General features: G+C 32.0%; 2 protein-coding genes across 3 annotated transcripts in view; one reads left to right on the forward strand and one right to left on the reverse strand.

The window, feature by feature from the left end:
* LOC127737626 (uncharacterized) overlaps nt 1-1,799 on the forward strand; it is an 87,576-nt gene extending 85,777 nt beyond the window's left edge. The window contains exons 50-51 of the mRNA XM_052248480.1: nt 101-270; nt 1,520-1,799. Coding sequence (XP_052104440.1) covers nt 101-270; nt 1,520-1,749 — 400 coding nt within the window. The 3' untranslated portion in view covers nt 1,750-1,799. The remainder of the gene's footprint in view (nt 1-100; nt 271-1,519) is intronic.
* A 6,201-nt stretch (nt 1,800-8,000) lies between these two features.
* The window catches only part of LOC127737628 (CD109 antigen-like), a 61,179-nt gene continuing 45,242 nt past the window's right edge, over nt 8,001-23,937 (reverse strand). The window contains exons 22-37 of one of the 2 annotated variants that reach the window (XM_052248482.1): nt 23,697-23,786; nt 21,798-21,935; nt 20,396-20,534; nt 19,453-19,629; nt 18,955-19,036; nt 18,379-18,538; nt 17,253-17,342; nt 16,575-16,764; nt 15,220-15,440; nt 14,169-14,321; nt 12,788-12,850; nt 12,030-12,139; nt 11,372-11,528; nt 9,376-9,478; nt 8,384-8,473; nt 8,001-8,065 (exon numbers count right to left, since the gene is read on the reverse strand). In XM_052248482.1, the coding sequence (XP_052104442.1) occupies nt 8,388-8,473; nt 9,376-9,478; nt 11,372-11,528; nt 12,030-12,139; nt 12,788-12,850; nt 14,169-14,321; nt 15,220-15,440; nt 16,575-16,764; nt 17,253-17,342; nt 18,379-18,538; nt 18,955-19,036; nt 19,453-19,629; nt 20,396-20,534; nt 21,798-21,935; nt 23,697-23,786 (1,959 nt within the window). In that variant the 3' untranslated portion in view covers nt 8,001-8,065; nt 8,384-8,387. The remainder of the gene's footprint in view (nt 8,066-8,383; nt 8,474-9,375; nt 9,479-11,371; nt 11,529-12,029; nt 12,140-12,787; nt 12,851-14,168; nt 14,322-15,219; nt 15,441-16,574; nt 16,765-17,252; nt 17,343-18,378; nt 18,539-18,954; nt 19,037-19,452; nt 19,630-20,395; nt 20,535-21,797; nt 21,936-23,696; nt 23,787-23,937) is intronic. The other variant, XM_052248483.1, reaches the window with a different exon arrangement.

Below are 23,937 nucleotides of genomic sequence, written 5' to 3' on the forward strand. Positions count from 1 at the left end.
TCATTCTTGGATTAGGGAATTGAAACTTTTCCACCAAAAGAACATTGGTTTGTACAAATGCTTACATATTGTACATTATTATGAACATATTTTGTTTTAGGTGGTCTAGAAAACAAGCTATAGACTATATGTCAAACTACACTGCCTCTGGTGAAAATGAACTGTCAAATGAGATAGATCGATATATCACATGGCCAGGACAAGCATGCGCTTATAAGATTGGAGAACTGAAAATAAAAGAATTAAGAAAGAAAGCTGAGGATGAATTAGGTACTTATAGTATCATAGTATTGTCGATACAAATAGTTGTAATATTTAAGACTACTGTATTTGCATAGACATGTGCAACCTTTTTGCCAAACCTGAGCAATCAATGTAGGAAAACTTAGTTTTAAAATGTCCAATTTAGGATCAGATTATGTAATTCCTACACTATTTTTTAAAGTCTGATAGTTGTCCATACCTTTGTCGAAGAGAGACGGAGGAAAGCGATCTTCTTATTTTATATATATGTGTTTTTGCTATGAAGATGCAACCATCACAAAGTATATAGAAATACATGTCAATCTTAACGAATTTTGATGCTTGAATGTTTCAATTTTCTTAAATTACTTTTAATTCAAGAAACAATTAACATGCATGTATTGTTAATCATTAAGAAAACATTTGTTCATTATTCAGTTGAAAGTATCTACCCTACCTAAAATGCATATTTCAATACTTTTTCTGAAGAAAAAAAATAACTGAAAATTCAATAGGATTTGCAAAATGTTCTTTTATTTATAGATGTTTAAGTAAATTCCAAAAATTAGGTTCGATGCAATCAAATGTTTGTGACATCATACAACTATTGGTAACAGAAAGCCGTATACAATTTCATTGCAAATACAAATGCATTCCAAAAAAAAATCAACCATTGATAGACTGCAAAATATAAAAATTTAGAGCCAAGTATTTATTTATATGAAGCTAAAGGGAGTATTGATAAAGATCCCATTTCCCTGTGTGGGGATGAAAATATGTCAATAGTATTCTTAAATCATCATTGTTGTGCAGCTAAACTTTGGTATATCAAAATGTTATACAAATTACTTTCATAAATCAAATCTTATTTGGTGATAGAAAAGTAAATAATTGGCATTTTCTTCGATTTCTATCCCCTCCCCTCTATTATTTTGCATGCTTAAATATACAACATGTGCATTTTTCTTTGCAAAATACTATATTATTCATGTAGCCGATTTGGGTGAATTTTTAGCAAATTTTGGTTACTTATCATTAGCAGTGTGGGGGTTAACACATTTCATTTGGATGTGATATTATCTGCCTTTGCTATTTTATTCATGTTTTGAATGAACTTGTAAAATGGGTTAGGCATACTATTTGTGTATCACCATTATTTTTAATCAATTAAAATTGATTATGCAATTGTGAGAAATAAAAAAATTCAAGAAAGATTAAAGTTTTCTTTATGTTGTTACAATAGTAAAGCACGAATTATAATTATAATTTTTTTCAGGGAACACATTTGATGTAAAGGATTTCCATTCTGTTGTTTTGAAAAATGGCCCAATGCCACTTACCACATTGGAGACTGTTATTCACAGCTGGATAGAAGAAGTGAAAAATAAACCACCAGCCACTCCTCCAAATAGGAAGACCAATACTAACACTGGATGTGTGGCTTCGTCAAATCTTTACTTGCAGTCATTATTATTATTTATTATATTTCACTTTGTTAAAAATTAAATCATTGCTTTTTTATCTTTTATTTTTATAAATACATCATACAAAATATTTATTTGCTTTGTTATAAAATGAGGTTCATCTTGTTAAATACATATAGTCGAAATTCATTAGAAGAAAGATAAACCAAAATTTCCTTATGGTTTTGTTCTATGTTAATAAACAGAAACAACTATTACCTTCAACCTTGATTCAAGATTGCCACTCTATTATATCATGAGCTAGCACATATTTTATAAGGTTGTCAACAAAACAAAACATGCTAATTTTTCAAAAAGCAAAGCCAATATATATAATATTACATAGGATACAAACAAAAAAAACATTTAAGACTGGTGTCATGGAGAACGTTTCTTTATTTAGCAAACCAATAATCTGAACTGCGAATTTATGTCAATGAAACAGAAATCATAAGGTACAGAAATATATCTACAGGTCAACACACAAATGTCCATACAATATGTCCAGCTCTTGATCTTAATCGATTGTTGTGGATGTTGCTATATATATGTGTGTATGCCAACGGCTATAAATTGGTGACTTACAGGATAACTGAAACTATGGAGTTTGTAGATCAGAATCTGGACAAAACACCTATAACCAGCGTGTCTGTTTTTATATGAAAACCAATTAAAATTCAACATACATTTTAAGCTACATATTTAATTTTTATACGACCGCAAAAAAATTTTTGTGGTCGTATATTGGTAAGACGTTGGCGTCGTCGTTGTCGTCGTCGTTGTCGTTGTCGTCCGGCGTCGTCCGGCGTCGTCCGAAGACACATTGGTTTTCGCACTCTAACTTTAGTTTAAGTGAATGGATCTCTATGAAATTTTACCACAAGGTTCAATACCACAAAAGGAAGGTTGGGATTGATTTTGGGGGTTATGGTACCAACAGTAAAGGGATTAGGGGCCAAAAAGGGGCCAAAAATAAGCATTTTTGTAACTTCCAGACATAACTTGTGTGTTAGTGTATGGATCTCTCTGACATTGTACCACAAGGTTCCATATCACAAAAGGAATGCTGGGATTGATTTTGGGGGTAATTGCCTCAAAATTTTAGGAATTAGGGGCCAAAAAAGGGGCAAAAAACAAGCATTTTTCTAGTTTCATGACAATAACTTGTGTGTAAGTGTATGGATCTTTCTGAAATTGTACTACAAGGTTCCATATCACAAAGAGAAAGCTGGAATTGAGTTTGTGGGTAATTGCTGAAACGTTTAGGAATTGGGGGCCAAAAAGGGGCCAAAAATAAGCATTTTTCTAGTTTCCAGACAATAACTTGTGTTCAAGTATATGGATCTCTCTGAAATTGTACTGCAAGGTACCATACCACAAAAGTAAAGGCTGGGATTGATGATAGGGGTAATTGCCTCAATATTTTAGGAATTAGGGGCCAAAAAGGGGCAAAAAACAAGCATTTTTCTAGTTTCAGGACAATAACTTGTGTGTAAGTGTATGGATCTTTCTGAAATTGTACTACAAGGTTCCATATCACAAAGGGAAAGCTGGGTTTGAGTTTTGGGGTAATTGCCCTAAATGTTTAGGAATTTGGGGCCAAAAAGGGGCCAAAAAACACATTTTTCTAGTTTCCAGACAATAACTTGTGTTTAAGTGTATGGATCTCTCTGAAATTGTACTGCAAGGTACCATACCACAAAGGGAAGGCTGGAATTGAGTTTGGGGGTGATGAATCATAAGGGGGTTCAAAAAATTTGGGGGGGGGGGATTTTTTTTTCTTCCTTTTTTTCCTTTTTTTTTTCTTTTAAAATTTTCCATTTTAAGTTGGTTATTTCTGATTTATATTTAAAAGCAAATAATAATGATATGGTAGGAGATACACACCAAACAGGATGTGTAAATTATTATATAATAAGTATTGTGCAATAGCAAGAAATTTTCAATTGCACAATAGCAAGAAATCTTCAATTGCACAGTATTGCGCAATAGCAAGAAATCTTCAATTGCACAGTATTGCGCAATAGCAAGAAATATCCAATAGCACAATATTGCGCAATTGCAGGAAATTGTCAATTGTACAGTATTGCGCAATAGCAAGAAATATTTAATTGCACAGTATTGTGCAAAAGAAGATACTTTGTATAAATTGCTTATTTCTTGACCAAATTCAATGGGGTTTTATTCTTGAATTCTTGGGGTTCTTTAATATGCTGAATCTAACCGTGTATTTAGTTTTTGGATTTTGGGCCCCGTTTTTAAATTGGTCCACATTAAGGTCCAAAGGATCCAAAATTAAACTTAGTTTGATTTTAACAAAAATTGAATTCTTAGGGTTCTTTGATATGCTGAATCTAAACATGTATTTAGATTCTTAATTTTTGGTTCCGTTTTCAAATTGGTCCAAATCGGGGTCCAAAATTAAACTTTGTTTGATTTCAATAAAAATTGAATATATGGGGTTCTTTGATATGCTGAATCTATTCATGTATTTAGATTTTTGATTTTTGGGCCCCGTTATCAACTTTGTTCACATTGAGGTCAAAAGGGTCCAAAATTAAACTTTGTTTGGTTTCATAAAAAATTGAATTCTTGGGGTTCTTTGATATGCTGAATCTAACCATGTATTTAGATTTTGGATATTGGACCATAATAGGTGAATGTCCAATTTAAAATTTTTAAGTTCTTAGACCACATTCATTCTGTGTCAGAAACCTATGCTGTGATGAATCATAAGGGGGTTCAAAAAATTTGGGGGGGGGGGTTTTTTTTTTTCCTTTTTTTCCTTTTTTTTTTCTTTTAAAATTTTCCATTTTAAGTTGGTTATTTCTGATTTATATTTAAAAGCAAATAATAATGATATGGTAGGCGATACACACCAAACAGGATGTGTAAATTATTATATAATAAGTATTGTGCAATAGCAAGAAATTTTCAATTGCACAATAGCAAGAAATCTTCAATTGCACAGTATTGCGCAATAGCAAGAAATCTTCAATTGCACAGTATTGTGCAATAGCAAGAAATATCCAATAGCACAATATTGCGCAATAGCAAGAAATATTTAATTGCACAGTATTGTGCAAAAGAAGATACTTTGTATAAATTGCTTATTTCTTGACCAAATTCAATGGGGTTTTATTCTTGAATTCTTGGGGTTCTTTAATATGCTGAATCTAACCGTGTATTTAGTTTTTGGATTTTGGGCCCCGTTTTTAAATTGGTCCACATTAAGGTCCAAAGGATCCAAAATTAAACTTAGTTTGATTTTAACAAAAATTGAATTCTTAGGGTTCTTTGATATGCTGAATCTAAACATGTATTTAGATTCTTAATTTTTGGTTCCGTTTTCAAATTGGTCCAAATCGGGGTCCAAAATTAAACTTTGTTTGATTTCAATAAAAAATTGAATTCTTGGGGTTCTTTGATATGCTGAATCTAACCATGTATTTAGATTTTGGATATTGGACCATAATAGGTGAATGTCCAATTTAAAATTTTTAAGTTCTTAGACCACATTCATTCTGTGTCAGAAACCTATGCTGTGATGAATCATAAGGGGGTTCAAAAAATTTGGGGGGGGGATTTTTTTTTTTTCCTTTTTTTCCTTTTTTTTTTTTTTTAAATTTTCCATTTTAAGTTGGTTATTTCTGATTTATATTTAAAAGCAAATAATAATGATATGGTAGGAGATACACACCAAACAGGATGTGTAAATTATTATATAATAAGTATTGTGCAATAGCAAGAAATTTTCAATTGCACAATAGCAAGAAATCTTCAATTGCACAGTATTGCGCAATAGCAAGAAATCTTCAATTGCACAGTATTGCGCAATAGCAAGAAATTGTCAATTGTACAGTATTGCGCAATAGCAAGAAATATTTAATTGCACAGTATTGTGCAAAAGAAGATACTTTGTATAAATTGCTTATTTCTTGACCAAATTCAATGGGGTTTTATTCTTGAATTCTTGGGGTTCTTTAATATGCTGAATCTAACCGTGTATTTAGTTTTTGGATTTTGGGCCCCGTTTTTAAATTGGTCCACATTAAGGTCCAAAGGATCCAAAATTAAACTTAGTTTGATTTTAACAAAAATTGAATTCTTAGGGTTCTTTGATATGCTGAATCTAAACATGTATTTAGATTCTTAATTTTTGGTTCCGTTTTCAAATTGGTCCAAATCGGGGTCCAAAATTAAACTTTGTTTGATTTCATAAAAAATTGAATTCTTGGGGTTCTTTGATATGCTGAATCTAACCATGTATTTAGATTTTGGATATTGGACCATAATAGGTGAATGTCCAATTTAAAATTTTTAAGTTCTTAGACCACATTCATTCTGTGTCAGAAACCTATGCTGTGTCAAATATTTAATCACAATCCAAATGCAAAGCTGTATCAAGCTTGAATGTTGTGTCAATACTTGCCCCAACTGTTCAGGGTTCGACCTCTGCGGTCGTATCAAGCTGCGCCCTGCGGAGCATTTTATTTAATTAAAAAACATATTTTGTGATAAATGGCCAGTATCCTCATTTTATTGATAGTTATATCATTACCCATTGTCTAAGTTCAAATTTTAAATATTCAAGTAAAAGAAAATATAATGCATTATAACACTATACATTTCGGGTTATTGCTTGCATCATTATGGAGGAAAAGGTGAAACAGAAAAACTTGGGAAAAAGTATTTACCTTTGAATAATTATATATTCCAACAGATTTAAAGAAATTAAATATCGAGCCAACCAAAGGGCCATGTGAGCTATTGCCATCACTTGGTGTTCGTCTCCTAGGTCGTTGTCATAGTAAACCTGTTTAAAGATCTCCTCTGAAACTACTAAACCAATTTCAATCAAATTTGAGATGAATGATCCTTATGGTAGCTTGTATAAAGTTTGTGTTTTTTTTGCCATTGCTTAAACTAGACCATAGTGGTAAAATGCATTTTTTTGGCTTATATATCAAGAACTAAAGCAGCTGAAGCAAACTGACATGGGGTAAAAATTATCAGCAGGACAAAATGTGAGTGAGGATTTTGAAAACGTCTGACAACCCGATTTGGATTTATTTTTGTTGTTATCTTGAAAACTTTTATACATAGAGAAATTGAGAAATTTTACACAGCAAAAATGTTCAGCAAAGTAAAAAATACCAATAAGAGCAAAATTCGTCAATTGATCTTTTATAGGAGCTATTGCCCTTGAAAGAATATTTTTATTGAATATATATATTTTTTTTCTCAGAAGCTATGATAGAAAGAGCACACATCTTCAGGAAAGATAGACCTTCAAATAAGTCAACATGACCGAATATGTCAAGGGATTCCTTATAGGAGTTATTGCCTTTTACCATTTTTTAAAGTTTTTTACAGAAATTTTGATAAATAGAGAATCTCAAATTTTGGTTTGTGACCTTGATTTGCTTTCGCTTAATCGATTTATGACTATTGGACAGCGGTATACTACTGTTGCCTTTATTTAAAGGCATGCTTAAACACACATTCATATACACAAAACAGCAAAAAATCATTGACGCATGATCTACACAAAAAATTCCAGGTGATCGATTCAGGCTCTTTGAAGCCTCTTGTTTCTGTTACTCGTAAATACCGCATTCTTGGCGAATTGGTTTGACAGATCGGGGATCGAACCAACCACATACCACACTCGAGACTGGCAGGATACCAGGAGACTAATGATGGGGTTTAAACATATTGAGGAAATTTTTGCCCTAACTTGATCTAACATTTTCAAAGGAACAATGTTGCATAATCGGGTTGTACTATGAACAATGCTAAACTTCCAATTGGGTTTCTGACCACTAAAACTAATATAACGAAATTCCACAATATGACTTATACCATGCTTGATTTGAATTTATCAATTTCATCTAAGGTCGGGTGATAAATTTCACGAATAGTGATACCAGCGAACCGGGAAACACTCAACATGTTAGCTGTGAACTCATTTCTGTCCCGATTATATACTACACTAGTATTGTCAATTTTTCCTTCTTAATGCTATTTTGTGATTATATTAAACTATGTCACGGTAACTGTGGATAAAACATAAAAACAGGTTAGTAACATAAAGAAGCTAATTACAAACTTAATTGTAAGGCTATGAAACAGATAGTCAACCGGTTGTGTTCCAATATCAGTCCTTCAAATCAGTAGGAAACAATAGCATGAACCAATATTGACTCATTCGAGAGGCACATTTAGATGTGATACGTCTTTATAATGTATAAGCTGCATATATATGCTTGGGAAAGAAAGAGGACAACGTGAGACATTTTCAATTTTATTGTAATATGCTGTACATCTTGGGAAAAGGTGCATATGATCTTTGATGCCTGAAATATAATAAGAAAGCTCGGGTCAATAACTAGACAGAAATTACTTCACACAGAAAGTAAACATCTTCTTTACCCATCATAATAACAACATTGTTGATTGTCCACAATTGTATCGATTAACAGCTTATATAAGTTTTCAATCTCAAACTTCGCTTTAAATTTATTAGTTAGGAAGTAATTCTTTTTACCTCTTATCCGAAAAAAATGTTCTTATTGAAAGAACCAAGATAATATTAAAAGGTTCAATGATACAAATAATTTCCAATGCTATACATAAATATTAATTGTAACTACAATATAACTTTTTTCATGTACCCTTTTACTGACAACGATCCTGCCCACAAACATCATCTGCAGAAGCCTCAGACAAAACTTTAGACTGGTACATTCTTATTACTTCATTACCTGCAAAGAGGAAAAAAAGAATCCTTATTCAATTACAGCTGCTACATGCTCATTACAAATATGATTTTTCTAAGCAAAGATGACCTTAGATGAATTTGATTATTAATTTTAGGTCTTTTTTTGTCATATAGCTCTTCAGCTGTTACGGTACTTATACATCCTTGGCATTCAAATATTCGGCTTTGAGCGTTCCTGATGAAAGAAAATCCACAAAAAATGCTTCAGATGCATGATATAAGTGATGTTTTCATTTATTACAGAACTTGGTCGGTACCTTTGCTGGTGGACTATCAGTATCATCATCTGAGAAGTCGATACTTCGGTACTGACATGATTTATTACAAACCTATCTCAAGTTGTCCGTTTATATATTTATAAATTATTAAGAAACTGAGGTTTCAACTTCCACAGCCAAAGTTGACATTAGATGGATTTGTTTATTTTAAGTCCTTTTTGCTCATATAGCTCTGAAAATATTTCGGTACTTATACATTCCTGGCTTTCAAATATTCCGGTTTGAGCGTTCTTGATGTAAGGAAAATCCAGAAAATCGCTTTGGACGCATGCAATTTATGAAGTGTTTTTGTTTTTCATTTTACTGACATGTTCATATATGTAGGTTAGTAGAGATAACAGAAGAATTGAGACGAGGGGCAATTTTTGTTCTATTAAAAAACCTATTTTTATAATTTTCGGAAAACACTCTTTAGACATATCACCCTTATATAACCGACGGACTTATTTATCAAATGCACAAAGGATTCACATCTATGAGTATCCATGCAAACAACTTATCAAAACGAGAAACTTAATATTTAGAACTGAAAAAAGTCATGGTATGAGTAAATACTATCATAAATCTGAAATGTAACAGTTCAATATCTAATTGAAGAAAAGCCTACTTTGTTCATAGTATTCTGACAGTCTAGCAGGTACTGGTTTTTGTTTTGCTACAAGGCTTACTCTGTCAATGTTGATTTCTACACACATTTCCTTAGTTGTGATCTGTAAAATATGTAACTTTAAGTATAAATTGTCGTTTACAATATGCATGCAATATATAACATATTTACATGATAGATAACATGATTTAAATGCAACTGTTGTTTATGATATATATGCAAGAATATAACAAGATAAACATAATTCTAATGCAACTGTCGTTTATCATATATATGCAAAAATGTAACAAGATAAAAAAAGGCAACAGTAGTGTACCGCTGTTCAATAGTCATAATTCTATTAAGCAAAAACAAATCCTGGTAACAAACTAAAACCGACGGGAACACATCAACTATAAAAGGAAAACAACGGAACAACAGAAACACTGAACTGCAAAAATGTAACAAGAAAAACATAATTATAATACAACTGTCATTTATAATATATATGCAAAAACGTCACAAGAACAAACATAATTATAATACAACTGTCATTTATAATATATATATGCAAAAACGTCACAAGAAAAACATAATTAAAATACAACTGTCATTTATAATATATATACAAAAACGTCACAAGAAAAACATATTTATAATACAACTTTCATTTATAATAAATATGCAAAAACGTCACAAGAAAAACATATTTATAATATAACTTTCATTTATAATATATATACAAAAACGTCACAAAAAAAACATATTTATAATATAACTTTCATTTATAATATATATACAAAAACGTCACAAGATAAACATAATTCTAATACAACACTTTTTGTAACGTTCATTTAAATTGAATAAGTAAAACCCCAAAAGTTCAGATGTCATCATATAAAATCTTATAGTGTTTTCTTCCATTTTCTTAACAAAAAGACAGCAGCATTACACTTCAAGATATTTGGGCGTCAATGTTTTATTTGATGATCGACAATTGAAGTCCGCGAATCTTAAAATACAATACTGCAACAAACTAAGATAATGATTATTAATAGCTCAAGTATTTCTTGATTTGCTTCAACACATATAGCTATTTATTAATTACCAGGAAACAAATATAAACAGAGAGCAAATATAAAAGAAATCAAAATCCATTAGTCAGCAAGCTTTCATATATCAACGCCCCTGAGAACAAGAAAAGGTTACTCTCATTGCTTTCCATTTCCAAAAAATGATTCTTTCCGATAATCGAAGTCCTTCCATATTTTTGTGAAAGTAATTCTACGTTGCAACAAAGAATTGGATAAAATGATGGATTGAGGAAGTTTTTAACTTTCAAATTGTGTTGACTGCGCGAAGGAAATCAAACACACACTGTTTTTCACTGTGAATATGTTATCCACCTTATCTCTAATTCCAATATAAAGGAGATATCTACCACTTTGACGAATCTTATTTAATCTATTTTAATGTCTAAATTTTTGTGAACTTACGATTTTGATTTGTCCTTTCCTAATCGATTTAGGAGACTAAAATAATGAAGCAATGGTCCAAGGTTAATTACGAAAACTCTATCCGTTTGACTAATTTAACCCCTACCAATTATTCATCTGTCCTAAGTCATAAACCTTTCAGTGGTTGTATTTTGTTATATCATAATGTATTACCGTAACAGATCTAGACTAGCATGCTTTTGATAAACAGTCTTTGATAGTCTCTGATAAATTATGTTCTCGGAACAATTTACAGCCTTATGTACTGTATATACATTTTCTTTTTAATTCCTATGTTAACGGTTAGATGTCTTCTGGGTTATTGTGTCTTTGGACTGCTATCTCATTAATTTATGTCCCATATCTCTCTTTATATATCTGTAATTAAGCAGCAATTTTTAAAACCATATTTATATGATCCTTGTAAATGAAGTAGCAGACACTTGTTTACAATATCCAATCAGAATCAAGTTTGATATGGTAACTTTGAAAAATAGCAGAAAAAAAACTGCCTGCCTTACCCAATCAAAGTACAAATCAAGTTGATCGGAATTAATCTCTCTTTTCTTATAAAGACCATATGTACTATTAGTATTCATGGAATCTAGATCAGCCTCCATTCCGGTAGGTAGAGCAATTTCCATATATCCCATAGTGCTGTTACCATCTCGTAACCAGCTTGAAATAAATCAGAGTCTATTGAATTTTAATTCATATATACAAAGCCCATCGTTTATTAACAAAAACGTGATAAAATATTCATGTTAATTTTTATTTTGTAAGAATCTTATGTATTGTCTGAACCGTACTGACTGAAAAACGTCCGAAAGACTGAAAAGTACTTAATAATTTATTGTTCAGTCTTTAAAAAGAAATGTTTAGATCAAAATGACCATTTTAGATTAAAATTGGTTTACAAGTGAATCAATCATTGTTGTATTGCATCCCCTCATTCAAATTATGAATAAAAATAACTAACAAAAACCCTCATAAACTTTTACCTGCATATAAATGACAAAAAAAAGAAAACGTCCAAAATTACTGCCACACTTCCAAATACTCAAGATACTGCGTTAGGTAAACGTCATTAAATATAAAACATTGATAAAGATAAAAGATATGATTTTATTATGAATTAAATATATTTATAAATGGTTAGTTAGGAAATTAGAAGCATACCTGAAGCAAAGTTTCAACCTAAATCCAAGAACAGAATCATTTAGAATTGTAGTACGTAAATAAAATGCTGGCTTCCGAAGTTCTTCTGGTACGTTGAAGAACACAGCTACCTAAAATTGAGTACAGCACAAAGCTTGATAATACTATAATTCAAATGTATATATATGGATTTTGCTCATTGTTGAAGGCCGTACAGTGACCTATAATTGTTAATTTCTATGTCATTTGGTCTCTGGTGGAGAGTCGTCTCATTGGCAATATACCACGTCTTCTTATTTTTATAAGAAGTTAACAAATGATCATACCATATACAAATGAGGATGCCTGTTACACATTCATATTGTAAGTCAACATTATTTAATTTACGAGAGAGATATAAATTTAGAATTGTTATTTCATATTTAGCCTTGTACTATTCATTTTACGATTTCTTTCTATTTTTGGTATCAGACAAAGTTAATCTGCCGAACACTATACCCGAATGTTACCACTTACTTTCAAACCATTTACTATGTGTCACTGTTTGTCACTTTAACCTTTTTGATAACAGTTACACCGCTGAAAGTCAACAGCTATATGTTATTACCATTTTGTTTTGGTGGTGATATTAACAAAAAAACTACATTTTTTTTTGTATTTATATGTCAATTTTCATACTAAATTAACAAACCCCGTGAATCAGAACAAATGCCATTTTTACCAGTTTATAACATTTCATGTTTCATACTTAATATATTTTGATCGTTCATTATACAAACCTCAGACATGAGAAACCCAGATCCTGCACAGTCTATAGATATTTTCCGTATGCTTGATGGAACCTAAGATAGAAAGCATCAACATAAACCTGTCACGTGGCTGTTATGGCATGAAATGCTCTTATCTCACTAAAAATCCGGTTGCGACAATCACATATCCGTTTTTCTCATGCATTAATTCACAAAACTTGTCCCACCCAGATCCTCCCTTATTTGATGTTGATTAATAAGGCCAGTGGTACCAATAACCAGGTTGCTATCCTTTTGGTGCCCAAACCAAATGCTGAAGAGTTACAGTGCAGAAAAAGGTACTTGATTAACACTAATCAGACTTAAGTAACGGGACCAAGATATAAGCTAACTGGTTATTGTATTATAGTACAAACTGAACAAACACATGGTTTGGGAGAAGAATCACAGTTTAATATTTTCTTTGCATATCAATAAGCAATAAACATATTTACAAAGAAAGCAAAATCAAGTTGAAAAACTGTGGTACTCCATACAAGAAGTACATAAAAACTGTGAGTTCTTTGAAACATTACTACTCTACTAATTAAACAATATAAAAGTATGCAAAGATTCTACGAATGCAACAATATCCGTAATATATGTATATAGCAAATAAAATTAAATGTAGTGGAGGGTGGGAGTAAATTATTGTCCCGAAAAATATAAAATGACTGCTACAAGCAAGCGCTGCTTTAAGAATAATTAAGTGTGCGCGTTTAAAACAAAAGCCCTGCTAAATAAGGTGCTTTATGGTAATCTATTGTTGGCTGTGGTAATAGCATGATCAGAGAAACTAAGAGAAAAGTTCTTTTTACCTCCTCAATGAGAAGTTAAAGAAATTTGCACGTTATTCAACGAAAAGAGGGAAAAAAGCAAATGTAAAATATAAAATATGCGTGTTACAACACAAAAGGTAATCCGAAAACATGAATACATTGTGTGTTGACTTTCCTTCTGCCACATATATATATACATCAGTGGCAAACGAATGAAAAATTCCAATGTACATAACTACTAAATACGATACCAAAATTCGATTTGTTCAGTGAAAGGACACAGTCTTTTTACTCATATTTAATGTAACCAAACTGGCCATACAAGTTTATTAATATCATCAAATACAATGTGAGATACTTCCTTTTTTGAAGATGTCGTTTACTGTATACCTGTGTAGCATGTTGATCAAACGCATGGCTTTCATATATCCCTGGTGTGTGGTTTAAATATATTACCTATTTAGATTTCAGAGGCCTCTCGCGTGTTTCACAGTATCGAGTGACATTTTCAATAGTGAATATTTTATCATATCCATTTGTTTTTATTAATTACTTTACTATTTCATAAAAGACCTAATATTAATTTAACTCACATCCACTGACTGTAAAACTAACGAATTTTTGTTGTCAACCGTAAAAGTATGACCATTCCACGATTCTCCTTTCACATTTAACACTGCATTAAATTGTTCTACAAAAACCTTTTCTGCAAAACCAGTGATTGCTTGTATGGCAATTACAGTATCCTATGAAATAAAAACAAATACTATTGAAAACATTTCATAGTCAATATTTGCCGTCTCATTGTCAGTTTGTTTTCGATTTATGAGGTTAATCGTCACTTTGGTTTCTTTCGCCTTCCTTCTTTTACAATGAAGGTTTAATCAAATAGAAATTTAATCCAGTCTTTACTAACGTCTGGTTATTTTCCGTTGATAATGAAAATTTTACTTGAAATTCGGTTTTTTTGTTATACTTTTTTACCAATAAATTGTGACCGGTATTATATCAGGTTTTCATTGGAAACAATGATTTAACTGGGTAAACAACATATATTTTGTGGCTTAGAAAAAAACCTCTGGGGGAATACCTCTGTGGAGCAGGACGTCAATACCTTTACGGAGCGCCTGATATTACCCCTAGTTTTGTTTGAAAGGGCTTTGTGTTGCTCTTGCTTAAGTTTTATGTTCTGAACTTTGTGCCTTTTAATTTTTCAATGTGTTAATTTTACCGGTAACAGTATTACCTATCCTTTGTCTTAAAATGTGTTTATATTTCAAACTTTCGTACTCGGTCAAATCTTATGGTTAGAAAATAATCATGGTCAATAGTATACGGATTTGGGGATGTATTAGATTAAGATTAGAGTCCTTTATAAATCCATTATTGTGTGATACATTATCACTTGATATAAATTATCAACATATATAAAATTGTATAGTATTAACCCCATATGTGTCTGATGTGCCTCAGTCTTTAGTTTACTGTGCAATGTTTTGTGGACTTGTTTATTTTTCTTCGTCGTTTATCGTTATTTGACCTGGCGTTGTCAGTTTCTCTTTTTATTATGAGCTTTGAATGTCCATTTTGGTATCTTCCGCCTCTTTTCGTAATGCTAAAACATTTTTTTGCTAAAATACTAACTTGTGTTGATATAAATCCACCAAATGGGTTCTTTTGTTTATTCAACCATTTAACGACCCGCACTCCATTTTCGATATCATTTCTTCTGTTGTATATTAGAAGAATATATGATGTTATTTCAATATCAAGTGCTCTGACGTTTACTTTCGGTGGTTTCCAACGTATGTAGGGCTGAATCGTGTTCGCTGCATTATCTGGTAATTTCCAGTATTTTGTTCCATCTTAAAAACATAGTGTAATGTATTTTGATCACTGTGGTCCATATAATGTATTCGAATCATATTCATTTTCTTTGAGGACTACTGTGAATGCCGGTTGAAAGAAACATTTGACTTAAGTTTAGGTTTAATCAGATGTAAAACAGTTCGGGTATGTCCACCTCACATGTGACAATAGAACTTTTATACAGATATGCAAAACTATGAATAAGGAAGTAAACAAAATATACGAGACACCTTTTCGGATTTCATGATTTCATGTATTGTATTTGGATTTATACATCTTGTGCGGTTGACATCTGCTTCCATCATCAGTAATGGACTTGACAAAATTAGACAAAATTAAGGTTACTAAAGAGTGAAAATTTGTACAAACCATCCACATGGACAAAAAGGTACGTATTTTTTTGAAGTTGATACATATATTAATTTGTTTTTTGATTAAATGGAAATATTGAGCATTAAATGTACCGGAGTTGAGCAAATTTGTTTTTCGTTCATTATTTTGTACATACATTAGACCGTTAGTTTTCTCGTTTGAATTGTTTTACATATGTCATTTCGGGGCCTTTTATAGCTGACTATGCGGTATGGGTTTTACTCATTATTGAAGGACGTACGGTGACGTATAGTTGTTAATTTCTGTGTCATTTGTTCTGTTGTGGAGAGTTGGCAATCATACCTCTTATATTAAATGTACGACATATACATTTTCTATCGTTTCTGCATTGTGGAAAATAATACAATGGCATCATACGGACACTAATATTAATTTAATATCGATATGTAATAAGGTCATACGTTGAGGAGTACACAAGTGTTGAACTAAGGTCCCTACGACTCAATTCAGAGTAAATTATGATATTTTCGGAAAATTCGATTGTGATTATATCCCTTAAGGAGGGGTTCTTAGCTTTTCAGTAGTCTGATATAAAAAAGTGCCAACTTAATGTCCCAAACATTTACAACCATTAATTTGGTCTATAACTATTACGGTCTCAGAATTATCTCATAATAAGTTCTGAGGTTAAAAGTCGCGGTGACCTCAACCCTTGACCATTTACTTATTTTTAATGAGTCTAGTAATGTCGATTCTAGTTCCAAACGACTTTTAAAATGATACATTGAAATATTTACCTTCTGTAGACGAGTATCTTTCAATCTGTCGTAACAGTGATTTGGCTAAAGGAGCATCCAATAATGTTAAAGCATATGTAGAAATTACAAGTTCATACAGATTATCCTGAAAAATGGAACTACGGTTCTCTAAAACTTTAACAATAAAGCTAATTCCATTTTTAATCGATTCCTGGGTTTTTTCAATCGTCTGAAATAAGAAAAAAGTAAAATACTGAAAAAAATTTGAAAAATCAATATAAAATCAACATATTTCCGCTGACTAAAATCTTAACATGAAACTCCTTCGGACTTTTATATCAAAATGGTCGATCAAAAAGAACGCATGTTCAAAGTTGATGTGACTACAACGTTCTGGTAAAATACTTCAAACTAAATCTTAACCAAAAGAAAAAAATTAAACTGAGACAAGACAGACGGAAATACCGAAGAACGGACGTGGACGGACAGACAGATGCATGGATAAATGATTCCACCTGCTATCAAAGGCAGGCGTAACCATAAAAATGGGAATCAATTTTTGCCTTTTCACTATATCAAATTTATCAAAGATACCAAAATTAATTACCTACATCATACTCTCGTTCTGTATATACCAGATTAACCAGTGGCGCTCAAAGATACAATTAAAAAAGAAAACTACTGATTTTAAGCAAGTGGTAGTTTACCTATACTCACATCATTTGGAATCTGCTTACGTATCAATGCCTCATGCAGAGCAATAACAACATACGATGTTAAACTGGCAGCACTTGATGCTGAGCCTCCCTATGGAAAAGATTGACACATCTTCATATGATAATTGCTAGTAAAATGTGCATGCTTCAGCTTCAACGAGCTTAATGTTTTCTGGTCATGTAGCAAACATATCATAATAAATGCATGGTGACATATATAAACAAGAAATGGAAACATAAACATGTTACTTAAGTTATACTTTTTTATGCGCGAAAAGGATGGTTGAATGTGTATCAGACGAACAAATTGTCAATTTTATGAAATTTTGGGAAATTTCTATTATCAATGTGGAAATTATTAGCGATGAGCTGAATCACTCTCAACTAATTACAAAATTCAGATACCCATGGCGTCGTGCGGCATCGGATCATTGGTATTCATCAGCTGATACCTGTGCTTTAGTAGATATCTATGCGGAGGATAATCAGTTATATGTATGTAAAACAACCAATGGACTTTCGAGGTAGACCTGCCTCAACAGCTTTATTGTTTATTCCGTACCTGGTTTTATTTTTCAAAATGTTGTTTTTTGGCTTGAGTGTAACAGATTACGTTAGAAGTACATGTATCCACTATACTAGTCAGTGTTACGAAATATCTGTAAAATTGTATTCAGATTTAAGAAATAAGTCTAGGTTTATCCTTTAAAAATGCAAGCGTGTTTTTATTTTTTATTTACTGTCCATTTTGTTGTATTTATTCTATATTTCTTCAATGTTTGATTTATTCAAATCTGTAATATATGGCTTTGAACAGCATTGAAGACAATACTAGTACTTGAATTTGTAATTTTGTACTGTAGATGTCCTAGGCCAAAAGTAACTGTGTGATGTAGAGATATTACAAGTGGTTGAATACATTTGCAAACGACTACCGTACTCTGAGCTTAAATGAATATGGCATAACATTATATGTACTCATCAATTAGTGTAAAACGGCTAAACGAAGGAGTGTTAATAAAATTACAATAATAAAAATATGATTTCATATTCATATTGATAAAAATATATAACAATACTTTGATATCCCCATTGAAAATTCTTATTTTTATAACTCTTTTACGTACCTGCATGCCTTTGTTTAAGACAACCCCTTTTTCTTTATATTCGCCATTTTTTCTGTCTTGTTTATTGATCAGGAATTGAATAGCTTTCCGCATTACGTTCGGATCAATGTAAGTCAAATCTGCTGCTTGCGCAAATGATTTCACAACAAAAGCCGTTAACCTGAAAACAAACCGTTCATATACGTTTTGATATTTGGCAGTATAACGTTGTTTGTAAGGACCTAACTTTTGTCTCTTATGGTATCATTCGCCAAGAAGCCCTTGATTTGGTAATATATTTTTATCATGTTTTGATTATATATATTTGTTTTGAAATGTTATAGTTTATAAATTCAGCTTGAAACTCTCCTAAACAATGTTGACACGCACTGTTTAGTTTACTTTATTTCGTTACGCTTCCTATGCTCCAAAACCATTTATATGCTCTCTTTTTTCTATTTTAGCGTCTATTCATCTTCGAATTAAGAATCATTATTGCCAGCTTGGTGTTTTTCCGCTTTAAGGAAATATTTATGTAACTTGATTAACAATATAGCCGTATAAACAAGTACATGTAACATGATAAAAATATATTACCATGTAGATCCATATCTGTCACGTTTCCCAAACGCACTGAATGATCCATCAAAACGAGAATATGATAGCTGTCTTTGGTAACCTATTAAAAATAAAACAAAATCTTATTATTTTGAATTCACAACTATATCACTCTCCTTTAAAATTATTTAGACCTAGCTGTATTATTATAACAGATGTTTACAAATAGATTTTAGATTATTGAATAGAATTGAGAAGGAAACGGGGAATGTGTCAAAGAAAAAAAAACCGACGAAAGAGCAGAAAACAGCCCAAGGCCTCTTATGGGTCATCAACGCAGGGAGAATATAAAAAAAAAACGTTTCTAATTCCTATCAGATATTACATTTTTGTTTTATTTCATGTAAGGACACTTTACCTTTTGCTGTAATGGAAATGAGCTAAATCTTAACTGAATGCCGCAAATGGAAAATTACATATACAATCATAGAGCAATAAGAACAACATTTTACTGCTAGCCATTGAATCATAGTTTACCTGCAGACAGGTATCTGTCAACTTTGTCTTTTATGTCATTTGTCAGCCTGTTTGTTATTTTCAAATACACAGATATAAAGACATTTGGTACAAATCGAACTAGGTTCTGTTCACCACAACCATAAGACATACGTAACAAATCTTCTACTCCGGCAAGTGTTGTACCTATCAAATCACCTAAATAGAGAATTCTTAAATTATTCTAACTTGCACTTAATGCGTAGAACATACAGAAGAATTGTATATATATTTTAGAACATATTTTGTCAATTTTTTTTTAACGTTGTAAATTGTATTAGATGATTGCTTCCGATTTTGTAATCGCTTTTGATAATTTTATAAAATCATACATTTCCAAAATAATATTTGGACAGTTCTGAAGTTTGGAAATTTGATTCACTAATGTTTTCCTACTTAAGAAACAGTTTAATATTCGTAATACGGAGTGTGAATACTTTGTCAAGTTTTATTTGCAAAAAAGATGCAAAATGACGAAAAGACAAATAGTGTTAGAAGTTCCTGCTCCACATGTGGCATGCGTCTTATTTGTCAAGGAAATATGAAATTTACTGACCCAGTATATATCGTATTAGCTGAGTAGCACAATGTGTAACTAATAATAACTTACAGCATTACTTACCTTCCTTACGTTTTCTTTGGAATGAATATGAAATTAATTTGTACTAAGTGACACTTTTCATTAGCGATAGAATAAAGACAATAATAAGTAGTGTCTACCAATTAAATGAACAATACGCACTAATAGTAAACACGAGCATTATTTCTCCCCTAGAGTTAAATCTTTCTTAGTAAAATTATGATTGTCGAAGGAAGAGTCAAAATTCGTATTAGTATTTACCATTCTTTTGCTCGTTCAATACTCCCAAAATATGTTTATTGCAGAAGTTGATAGAATTAAAGGTATAAGCTTGCATAGACTTACCTATGACAGATACCTTTATAAACTCTGAATCCGGAATGACAAATCGTGGTAAACTTATGCGAACATTTGTTGAAAACGTCCTATTTCTACGCAGGTCAATAACTACAGGTATATTATAGTTCTCTCGGATACCTTCTGGCTTCAAAATATAAATATCAAAATCTTTACACAGTGCAGATACAATAATATGTCTCCGATTACTTTTACTACCGGACTGATATGTAAACTAATTACTCCATAATATTTCTTTCATTTGGAATACTTGACAGGAGGCAAGTGGAATACAGCCAGGAAATGGATCCAGAAGAAAGAAGAGAAAGGAAGCCGAGAGAAAAGAGTCAGGAATGTGGTCAGCAAACTTTGCACAATATCTATATAAACATAGAACATTAGGTGTTTAACATATGATATGTTAGCTGTTATCTAAAGATATCTGTCCCTTTCTCCTATTTCTTCAGGATTGTGAAGTGGGTGACATATATTAATTGATAAATTTGAATGTTACAGCATTTTTATCATTTACCGAAGAAATTTAATTAAAATTCAGAAATATCCAAAAAGACAAAAAAATAATTACGTCTACACATTGTATTGAAATACAACAATTTTGCAAGGTTTGAACACTTATCTATTGAAGGATTGAATGATTTTTATTAAATTTTGTTCCCTGAAAGACAGAACGTAGTTCCACTTTATTTAGATGTTTAGATTTGTTCCTTATGTCCTTTACGTTCACCAAAAGACCAATAACATATTATGACATATTGTACACACATGAAACTGTGGTAGAGGTAAACATTCTACGACTTGAAAATTATCCTTTTTAAATAATCATTACAGGGAAAATAGGTCCTCAATCTTTTATCTTATCTTATTTTTTAAATCTGCCTCCTTGGTCTCATATTTCCAATCGAGTAAAAAGTAAAATAACAAAAATACCGAACTCCAAGGAAAATTCAAAACGGAAGGTCCCTTATCAAATGGCAATACGATTGGCAATACTATTACTTTTTCTTTTTTTGCCATGGCCTTGTCAGTTTTTTTCAACTTATGAGTTTGAATGAGCTACCATTCCACATGTGAATAATATGGCTTACATGCACATGTTGTCTAATTTTAACCTTGCACGGAAAACCTGAAACGTTACAGCGGTGAAAATTTGCTAACGGAAATTAAAACAGTGAGGCAAATAATTAAAACATTATAACTGTATGGTGTCATGCTGTAATGCTGTAATGTTGCGCTGGCTTTGTTACTTTTAATGGTGACATTAAAGTATATGTATCGATACTTTATACTATGAACATGTTATGTACTTTTTTATCTTCAAATACCATTTTAGTGACAAAACCAACACGCAGCTCTTCTTATTTTGTATGACAACTTCTATATCCTAATATACCTTTACTAAGAGTGGCCTCTGCACAGCGTCAGCTGCAGCTTTAGATCTGACATTCGCATCTAGTAAGGTTCGGCCTATTTTTGTTGGAATGATTGGAAAATACACGGACTTAACTGTCTCTTTTGGCATGAAAACCATCTGATAATACAAATTTAAAACGTGTCTTTTTTTCATAGTTTCATACACTTATAAATATTATTTGTTGTATATTTTTTATTCATATTTATGAATTAATTCATTTTGCCATTTAATTTGAATTCCTTTCATATTAACGGTACGTAAATGTCAGGGAAATACGTTTATATCATTGTGCAATTAATCATGTTAAATGATAGTTTACCTTCAAATGGCTATATTCTAAAACTATTTATTTCCATTCTCAATTTTATTGACCATAATTTGAAGCTGGTTTATCACAAATGTATGAAATTCAGAGCATGTAACTTTAAACAGAAATATGTGTCTCTGCTTTAAATTATTTACATGCATACTTGAAATAAAATTTGTGTTTGTATAGCGTCAAACATGCGAACTTTTCCCCAATTGTTACTTTAATTTTAAAAAAGTACTAAGTGAATAATTGATAAAAATTTTATAAGATAAACGAAAAAATAAAATCAGTTTAAAATATGTTTAACCCGAAATTTGGATTAACTGTTTAACCAAGTAAAGACTAAGACAAATTGTTTTCAGTTGTTCTTATTGTCTTTGAAATTCTCTTCCATGTCTCCATTATTTAATGGGGTACTGGGGGATCCACAGAAAGTAGTAAATTATAATCTTGTTCGACGAACACTCGTATGTTAGGATATTTCTTAAGCCTCGGTCACACCTTAACGGATAGCTCGAACGGATGCCGAAAGGATAACTTTTTTTCAATCCGTTCATGTCCGTTAAACGTCCGTTCTTATCTGTTAGACGTCCGTCCGTATCCGTTTCATGTCCGTTTAGCGTCCGTTTTATCCGTCGACGCCCGTTCTGTCCGGTGGAAAATTTTGAGCATGTTCAAAACTTTGAACGGACGTCCAACGGATGAAGTGTCCGTTGAACGTCCGGTAGGCGTCCGTTTTGTACGGTACTCGTCCGTTTCGTTTCCGTTTTGTATCCGTTACTTGTCCGTTATACATCCGTTAGAGGCCCGGATTACAAATTCACCAACGGACTTCTACCGTATAACGGATAAAATGGATGATGAATGAATGGGAAACGGACATGAACGGAAGGATAACGGATACCTACCGAATGTAAAACGGATAAATGCCAACTGAAAATTTCGCGTCTCTCAGAAATGACAATTATTGATATGTCAGATTTCTTGAGTGTCATGAACGTCTATTACTCGTGATGGATCTTGGAGTAAGGGCATGTCTTCACTATCAAGCAGCTCTTATTCAGGTCCGACTGAACTTAAATGTTGCAAATATAAACCTACTAGTTGTCGAAAGGAGAAGAAGGAGAAAACAAAGGAGATGGTGGGCAAGATCATTGCTTAGTACTGAAAGATATGTATTATTATTATCGCTTTTATTTTCCGCTTATCTTGTTCATCCGTTTTATCCGGTACGCTTCCGTTAGGTGTCCGTTTTATGCGGTACTCGTCCGTTGGATGTACGTTTGGCGTCCGTTCTGTCCGGTACGTTTCAGTTTCTCGTACGTTGCATATCCTGTGAGTGTCCGTTAGGCATTCGTTACCCGTTCGTTAGATTTGATCAGTATACCAACGGACACCCAACGGATACAAGTTTTGTCAACGGAAAACGTTTTTTTTTTCATCCGTTCGGCGTCCGTTCGAGCTATCCGGTAAGGTGTGACCACAGCTTTAAGCAGAAAAACTGATTACGTCTGTTTATTTGACGTATTTTTAGTGTTGCTTTTTTATATTCATTATATATGCTGTACCTTTGTCCATGCCTTTCCCCTAGGAACAACTGCTTTACCTTTCACATCTACAAACGTTAAGTTGACATTTTTGTTGAGACTCACGTGAACCTAAAATTTATAAAATGAGATATACATACATATATATATATACCGTAAGTAAATAAAAAGACTGCCAACATGGTCGAAAAAACAAATCCACGATCTTTAGTTTTCTTTAAAGTGGTTTTGATGACTGATGTTTGGCGGTTTTTCATTGCTG

This window comes from Mytilus californianus, unplaced genomic scaffold (genome assembly GCF_021869535.1).
Source record: "Mytilus californianus isolate M0D057914Y unplaced genomic scaffold, xbMytCali1.0.p SCAF_4, whole genome shotgun sequence".
Taxonomy (NCBI): Eukaryota; Metazoa; Mollusca; class Bivalvia; order Mytilida; family Mytilidae; genus Mytilus; species Mytilus californianus.